Genomic DNA, 7790 nt, shown 5'->3' on the forward strand with positions numbered 1-7790 from the left:
TGTGAAGGAAACCTGTGCAGCCCAACCACTGAACCTGCTGGATGTTTGTCCCACTGCTCCCACCTCTACCATGAGCTTCAGGGGTGAGGCCAGGACACTAGAAAGCATTAAAAAAATCTAAAGTTGATGAAACAACAACTTCAGATTTCAAGCAGGAAGGGGAGCAGCCCCTTGCTCTGTGTGTTGGTCAGTCAAATGCCACAGCACTGCGGTGTTTGGGATGATCCCAGGCAGGAGGGTGCTGGGGACTCAGGGCAGGGCACATTTCTCTAGCAGATTTGCAGCCGAAATCTACAGAGTGCTCTGTTATTAGGGGAGGGAAGAAAAACAACAGGCAGGTACAGAGTGCGTGGGGAAATTTTGGCTTCTCGAGAAAATGGGATAAAAGAAAGCAAATACCACCGGCTTTGCAGGGCGGGGGCAAAAAGTGGAGATGCCGGGGATTGAACCCGGGGCCTCATACATGCAAAGCATGCGCTCTACCACTGAGCTACATCCCCTTGTTGATGTTTTTGTACCGCGCAGTGTATACACCGATAGCAGGAGCCGCACGTCGCGCCCGATGGTGACACCGCGGTAACACCATGGTCACCCTGCACCCCCGCATCCCTGTTCCGGGCCCTGGCAGCGACAGCACATGCGGGAGCGGAGCGAGAGAGCCGCAGCTACACCCGGGGCGGGACCGCACCCTTATAAGGGCAGGCGGTTATCCCTTTCCCGTGCCCGTCCTCGTTAGTATAGTGGTGAGTATCCCCGCCTGTCACGCGGGAGACCGGGGTTCGATTCCCCGACGGGGAGGTCAGACAACTTTTGTCGCCGAACGTCACTTTTTGTGGGCGGCGCCGCAGAGTTTTGTGTGCGATGCGGCAGTGGAAGCCCCAGGCAGAGGGGCGGGACAAGACCAAGAGAGCTGCGTTTTATGCCCGGGGAGCGGATCTGGCTAGCCGCTATCCCCAGGGTACGTGCTGAGCACCCCGCTGCTGCTGGTACCTGGGGGCTTCCTGGGGTCCTGAGAGTGGAAGTCACTGGGGGAAGGTGTGAACCCCTGGGCGCCGCAGGAAGCGGGCGGCGGAATGGCGGAACCCTCGTGGGAGAGCGGCAGCGGCGCGCAGGGGGGCGCGGGGCGGGGTCGTATCCGCGGCCAGCGAGGGCGCTCTTGCCCGCCGAAATAGCTCAGTTGGGAGAGCGTTAGACTGAAGATCTAAAGGTCCCTGGTTCGATCCCGGGTTTCGGCAGAAGCTTTTTCTTTTTCTTTTTTTTCTTTTTTTCCCTTTACCGTCAGGACGGTTCTTTTTGCCGGCGGAGGCCGCTGTCCTATTGCGTCAGGAGGCTGAGCCGGTGCTAACGCAGGCGCTCGCGCGTGTGGGAGTTTTTTATCAGGAAGTGATTCCCGAAGAATGGTAGCGATGGAGCGAGTCCGGCGAAAGCCGCTCGGGCATGGCCTGGCCCGCGGGGAGCACTCTATCAAGCCGTCCTCGTTAGTATAGTGGTGAGTATCCCCGCCTGTCACGCGGGAGACCGGGGTTCGATTCCCCGACGGGGAGGTTGTGTATGCCTTTTTTCCTTCAAAGCAGTTTTTCTTTTTCCGCACGGATTATTCTAATTTCCAACAGGACAGAAGCATTCAGTTTTGCGTGTGCGAACCAGCGCATTCCTGCCTTTCTAAGGGCTGCCTGAAGATCACAGCGGGCTCTGTACCCTGCAGCGCCCACAGCCCACCCGAGCCGGCGGGGTCTCGGCGCTGTCCCCTCCGCCCGCCCTTCTCCGCACCGGGGCCAGCGGAGCGCCGACCTGACCGGCGGGCAGGATGAGCACCACGGGCAGGGGGATGTAGCTCAGCGGTAGAGCGCATGCTTTGCATGTATGAGGTCCCGGGTTCAATCCCCGGCATCTCCACATGGGTGTTGCTCTTTTTTCCCTCTTGGTGATGTTTTATCAGTTAAAGTCACCACTTCCCGTTAAACAGCAGCAAAGTGACGGTGCGGCCGAAATGGACCCGCGGTGGCACTTCCCAGCAGCACAAAATAATGGGGTTTTTTTTGTCATTTGGTTCTCCTCAGGCCTTTGCAAACACGCACAGCTTTTATGTCTCACTGGGCATCCCATCTGCACTCTAAGGGACAGACACAGAAGACCCAAAAAGGACAAAGCACCAAAGCCCAAAATGCAGGGGCACGTTGGCCAGTCATCCCAGTCTGACACTACCACATCCCACAGCCTGGCAGAGCTGGTGACATGCAGCCCTGCAGCCACACAGAGCTCAGGGGCTCTGCTCCACATTCCCAGAGCCAAAAGGGAAGGACAAAAGCCAGGACACCACAGCTGACAGCACTCCCTGGCTGTGACACTGCAGGAGCTTCTCCCTGGCTCTGCAGTACCCACTCCTCTCCGCTGACCCGCTCAGCCCCTTGGCAGCCTGAGCAGCTTGGGAAGAGCTGTCAGGGAAATAACTGCCCTGCTTTGATCTCCTCAGGTTGGCTGGGCCCATCGGGGAGCTCTGTGGAGCTGGGGGAGCTGAGAGTTATGGCACAGTTGAGAGGTTTGGCCCAGGGAGACCAAAGCCCATGCAGAGTCTGAAACAGCTTTGATCTACACGGCTCAGTGGCAGCTGTTCTATCTCACTGCTCAGTTACCAACAGCAGCAGGAGCTGACCGCTGGCAAATGCAAAGTGACATTTCCTGCCACAGTGGCTGAAAAGCTCCTTGTGCTATTTATTTATTCATCTTACTTCCAGTTGTTATTTTGAGCCAATGTTTGCCTACAGCACTGCTAAGTGTGAAGATCCCTGTTGTAAATTACTCATTTATCATGTATCTCATGTGTCTCCCTGGCAGCTGTACATCTGCAATGTGCTTTGCATATAAGAGACAGCTTGTAGTAACACGCATGAAGTAACAGAGTTTTTGTCACAAAATACCTTCCCACGTGCCTTTTTGATAATTTTCCAGTCCTAAGTGCTCACCTTGTAACTACAAGAACAAGCTTGAAGCTAGTGGCACTGCCTGAATCTTGCAGACAAAGCTCCATTCTGTTCTCACCTGCCCTGGAATTGCTGTGCAGTCTGACTAAGATGGGACAGGAGCTCACTGAGTGCACCACAGGTCTATCAGAAGGTGCTCTGTGAGAACAGAATAAGAAATAGACATTATTATTACTATCATTTCTCACTGATTTTATCCGAGTTGTAAACTCCGTTACAGCTCAGATGCATACTCCGCTTTATGTGTGCACATATATATACACACACTCATTGATTATATCTCAGGCAGACCATCTGCAGGACTTCTTTATCCACCAGGCCTTTGTCCCTCACGTCCTCTCTCCCCGCTCCCTGATCTCCATCCCCAGACAGGAGCCTCCCCTTTGCTGGGGTGTCCCTGCCCTTCAGGCTGCTCACACCTGGGCGGGTGCCGCAGCATCGCCACAGCAGCCGCACACCTTCCCTGCCCTGTCCCTTGTCCCCAGGCCGTGAGGGCACCGAGGGTCTGGCATAAACCTGTTCCGCCTGTGCCCGTCCCAGCGGGGCTGTGGTGACAGACACCGCCCTGCCCCACCGCATCGGAGGCTTCTCACGCAGAAATAACACTCGAGGCGTCCCTCAGGATAAAGCAACGAGCTCCCTACCTCAGGAACCCCCTCACGGTGAGGCCGCGGGCAAAGCCGACCCTCGCCCTGCCCCAGGGGTGGAAGCCACGGAGCTGTTTTTCAAACAGGGGCACAACTGCAGGGTTTAAAGCCCTGAACATAACGAAAGGCTCTGACAGAAGCTTTAGATGTGGCTCCATTCCAAGCTGGGCTCGCTGAGGTGCCCCAGCCGCCGCCCCGCTCCGGCGGCTCCAGGCCGGGTTTTCCCGCCGCTCCGCACGCGCCGCTCGCCGTCCCGCGCGCGCCGGCCTCAGCACACCCGCGCGCGGCGCCGATCCCTCCGCACTCACCCCTCACCCACGCAGAAGAGCGGCGGCGCGCGGCGCGAGGAAAATAGTGCGCGGCGGAGTGATTCGGCCGAGGGGGCGGAGCGCCAGAGGCCATATAAGCACCGAGCGGGGGGATGTGTGGCGCAGTTGGTGCTGGGTGAGGCTTGTAGTGTCGGCTTCGCCGAGCAGCGCCGCGGTGAGAGCTCGGCGGGGGGAGCCGCTTAGAGACGCGGCGAGAGGGCCTAGACATGTGCTGGGCGTCCGGGCGGGAGGGGAGGGGTGTGTGCGCTGAAGAGGAAGGGACTGCGGCGGGGGGCGATGGCAGACAGTGATGGCGGGCTGAGGGCCGGGACGTTGCCCTCCCCTTCAACGGCAGCACCGCGAGGCGGCGGCGGGGAAGGGCGGAAAGGGAGAGGGTGAGGGACCGCTGGCAAAATGGCCGCGGCGCAGGCGCAGTGGCGCCTCAAGATGGTGGCGGGCTCGTGCCCCGGGCGGGAAGGGGAAGCGGGTGGAAGCCCCGCCCCTCCATGGGTGTGGGCGGTGCCTCCACTGTGACGTCACGGGCGGGGAGCGCAGCCCTGGGCACAAGGAAGGGGGACAGTCAGTCACTAAAGCACGGCGGGTTTTCTCTGTTCAGGGGAAAATGCAGATCTTCGTCAAGACCCTGACGGGCAAGACCATCACCCTTGAGGTGGAGCCCAGCGACACCATTGAGAATGTCAAAGCCAAGATCCAAGACAAGGAAGGCATCCCTCCTGATCAGCAGAGGCTGATTTTCGCTGGCAAGCAGCTAGAAGATGGCCGTACCCTCTCTGACTACAACATCCAGAAAGAATCCACTCTGCACTTGGTGCTGCGTCTGCGCGGTGGCATGCAGATCTTTGTGAAGACCCTGACTGGCAAGACCATCACCCTTGAGGTCGAGCCTAGTGACACCATTGAGAATGTCAAGGCCAAGATCCAGGACAAGGAGGGCATTCCTCCCGACCAGCAGAGGTTGATCTTTGCTGGCAAGCAGCTAGAAGATGGCCGTACCCTCTCTGACTACAACATCCAGAAAGAATCTACCCTCCATCTCGTGCTGCGACTGCGAGGTGGGATGCAGATCTTTGTCAAGACCCTGACTGGCAAGACCATCACTCTGGAAGTCGAGCCCAGTGACACCATTGAGAATGTCAAGGCCAAGATCCAAGACAAGGAAGGCATTCCCCCTGACCAGCAGAGGCTGATCTTTGCTGGCAAGCAGCTGGAAGATGGCCGTACCCTGTCCGACTACAACATTCAGAAAGAGTCAACTCTGCACCTTGTCCTGCGCCTGCGCGGTGGTAACTGAACCAGCAGGTTGTTGCTTCCAAATGAAAGGGTCCCTGCACTTGTTCATTCCAATAAAGCTGTTGCATCCACAGAAGTTTTTGTCCCAAATTACATGCACAGTTGTTGGTGACATTGCATGACTCCAGCTCTCTAATAAACAATAATTATGTAGTTTCCACAGACAAAGGAGTTGCAAAACTGCCTTATGCAAGGCTTCCACATGCCTGGCAATTGCAGCTAATCCCTCAGGCGTGGTGTTGCCAGGGTTGTATAAGTGTTCCGATACCTGGCTGCAGCTCAGTGTCCGCCTGCAGATGTTGTGCAGCTGTGGGCATTGTGTAAACTTGGATATGAAATGGGAAACAGTAGATGCTGCTGAGTCGGAAGGCTTTGAAGCAACTCCTGGTTGCCCAGCAGCTGCCAAGTCCTGCCCTTGTTTTGGGATTAGTGGAGAAACAACAGAAGGCTGATCCTGTAGCTCTGTCTCGGGCTGAGGCAACAGGATGTCACTGCTGGTCCTGCTGCCCTTGGGCTTGAAAAGTGAAGTGGTAGGTGTGAATCTCATCAGTTGTGGGTGGACTTGTTTTTTGTTGAGCTTAATCACATTAAACAAGTAGTAATTTCAGATGTACTTACTGGAAATCTGGAATGTGCTTCATTCCAGCTGTGCCCCAAGAGGAAATGCTGCACTGTTGAGCTGACATGTCACAGAACAGTTCTGTGTGCTGCAGAAGCCCTGGAAACGGGAAGTTTCCACTGAAGTATCTGTGGTGAAGGTTGCATGAGGGGCTGATGAGGAGTTAACCATGGCTGTGCTGGATACAGGGAGTGGGAAAAGGGAGAGTACAACAAATGCTCTTTACAGTAGTGGTGACATGGACTCACCTGTGAAAAGGGACACGATGGGAGCTGGTGACTGCACGGGGATGCAAACGGATTTTACACTGCCTGGGTGGGATAGCAGGGTTTGACTTGAGTAACACCACTTGTTAATTATCAGGGAGTAGAAGAAAATGCTTTTAGTACTGTGTGTCCTGTAAAGAACAAGTTTGGATCACCAAGATCTGTGCTGGGCTGGAGAAGGCATTTGAATGCTAAGGAGCTAAATCCTCTGTGGGCGGAGAGCTGGTGCTGTGCCATCCCGGAGATCCGGTCCTCCCCCACAGGAGTTCCCTGGGTTCTGCCCATGCCTGCTCTGGCTCCCTGTTCCTCAGCTAAACCCCAACAACCACAATAAAGTTTGCAACTCTGGGTGTTTTCTGTCCTCTGGGGATGTTGGAATTCACAAACTGAGCAGTTTTTCAGCAGAGCTCCTTAAACACCTGTGTCTGGTCAGTCGGAGGGAGGGTGTCACTGGAATTCAGGGAGCAGAACTGCAAGTGGTTCTGGTTTGAAGGCAGGCTGACTGCCATGAGGGGAGAGCTGCACGAGGACATGAGGCACTTGATGAATGTCAAAAGCCTGCACGAACAACTACAGAGCTGTGTTTTAAGAAATTCTTTAATTTTCAGTGTCTCAGTAAAAAATCTCTACAATGCCATATTTAAAACCCGCAATGCTGGACAAATCCATAATGGCCTGGAGCAGGCTGCAGCCAGGCAGAGCAGGTAGCCTGCAGGAGAAACTTGTGCTGTGGTGTCGTGAGCTGGGACAGCCTCTGCTGACCACAAAGGGAGTGGCATGAAATTATGTCACGAGGGTTAGGTTGGATATTAGGAAAAAGTTCTTCCCCCAGAGGGTGGTTGGGTACTGAACAGGCTTCCTGGGGCAGTGATCACAGCAGAATAAACGTGACCACAGCTGAAGAGTTTGGACAATGCACTTGGGCACAGGGTGGGATTTTGGAGCTGTCCTGTGCAGGGTTTTGATTTGGTCCTAGTGGGTCGCTCCCGACTCAGGACATTCTATGGTTCTGTGACCTCCACAGGCCACTTCGCTGAGTTTGAGGAACCTCAGGGTTCACAGTGGCAGCAGCAACCCTTGCAGGCAGCACCCATGAACAGAGGCACAGCTGGGGTGGGATCAACCGCAGAACAGCAAAATTTGATGAGAACAGCAAAGTGTTTCATAAACTTCAAGGTTGTGTTTTGTTCTAACCATGGCAGAACATGCTGTTCTCAGAGATCTTATGATCGCATTTTTCCACAACGCCTGAGGGAATCTCCTGGATTTTCGTGGGGTTTATTGGGATTTGAAGAAAAATTCATTTCCCAGCATTTCTTTGAAACAAAATGTTTTAAAAAGTAAAAGAAAAGAACGCCTACTTTGTGCTTTTCTGAAGGCATTGCTGCTATGAGATGGGGCATGTCCCACAGCAGAGACCTGCCAGGACTGAACAGAGACATTGGTTAATTGATGTGGTAATTAAAGAGAGGAGATTTTCCCCTCATCATGGAGGACAGTGTGTGGCAGGTGGAAGCTCTCCAGTTTCCAGATGTTTTACTTCAGGTCAGCTGGGACAATGGGATGTTGTGTATGATTGGTTTAAAACAGGCTGTCACAATCTGGACTCTATTTTCTGCTGCTTTCTAGATGCTTCTAGGCATGAGTCTCAATGAGGT

General features: G+C 54.7%; 1 protein-coding gene and 5 non-coding genes across 7 annotated transcripts; 5 read left to right on the forward strand and 1 right to left on the reverse strand.

The window, feature by feature from the left end:
* Positions 1 to 428: 428 nt before the first annotated feature.
* On the reverse strand, positions 429 to 500 carry TRNAA-UGC (transfer RNA alanine (anticodon UGC)). The gene has a single exon. It is a non-coding gene; the product is annotated as a tRNA-Ala (tRNA).
* A 226-nt stretch (positions 501 to 726) lies between these two features.
* Positions 727 to 798, forward strand: TRNAD-GUC (transfer RNA aspartic acid (anticodon GUC)). The gene has a single exon. It is a non-coding gene; the product is annotated as a tRNA-Asp (tRNA).
* Positions 799 to 1162: 364 nt separating this feature from the next.
* Positions 1163 to 1235, forward strand: TRNAF-GAA (transfer RNA phenylalanine (anticodon GAA)). Its single transcript has one exon. It is a non-coding gene; the product is annotated as a tRNA-Phe (tRNA).
* A 237-nt stretch (positions 1236 to 1472) lies between these two features.
* TRNAD-GUC (transfer RNA aspartic acid (anticodon GUC)) lies at positions 1473 to 1544 on the forward strand. Its single transcript has one exon. It is a non-coding gene; the product is annotated as a tRNA-Asp (tRNA).
* Positions 1545 to 1824: 280 nt separating this feature from the next.
* Positions 1825 to 1896, forward strand: TRNAA-UGC (transfer RNA alanine (anticodon UGC)). The gene has a single exon. It is a non-coding gene; the product is annotated as a tRNA-Ala (tRNA).
* Positions 1897 to 3940: 2044 nt separating this feature from the next.
* Positions 3941 to 5323, forward strand: UBB (ubiquitin B). 2 transcript variants are annotated; one of them, XM_085075381.1, is made up of 2 exons: positions 3941 to 4072; positions 4553 to 5323. In XM_085075381.1, exon 2 carries the CDS (start codon positions 4559 to 4561, stop codon positions 5246 to 5248), a length of 690 nt encoding a protein of 229 aa, XP_084931507.1. In that variant the 5' UTR covers positions 3941 to 4072; positions 4553 to 4558; the 3' UTR covers positions 5249 to 5323. The 2 variants fall into 2 exon arrangements, with proteins under 2 accessions (XP_084931507.1, XP_084931506.1); XM_085075380.1 differs by having other exon boundaries at positions 3980 to 4111.
* Positions 5324 to 7790: the final 2467 nt, after the last annotated feature.

The sequence above is a fragment of the Lichenostomus cassidix genome, chromosome 15 (genome assembly GCF_008360975.1).
Source record: "Lichenostomus cassidix isolate B80296 chromosome 15, HeHo_3.0, whole genome shotgun sequence".
Lineage (NCBI taxonomy): Eukaryota > Metazoa > Chordata > Aves > Passeriformes > Meliphagidae > Lichenostomus > Lichenostomus cassidix.

Coding starts and splice junctions, on each gene's coding strand:
- UBB (XM_085075381.1), top strand. CDS start 4,559: ATGCAGATCTTCGTCAAGACCCTGACGGGCAAGACCATCACCCTTGAG.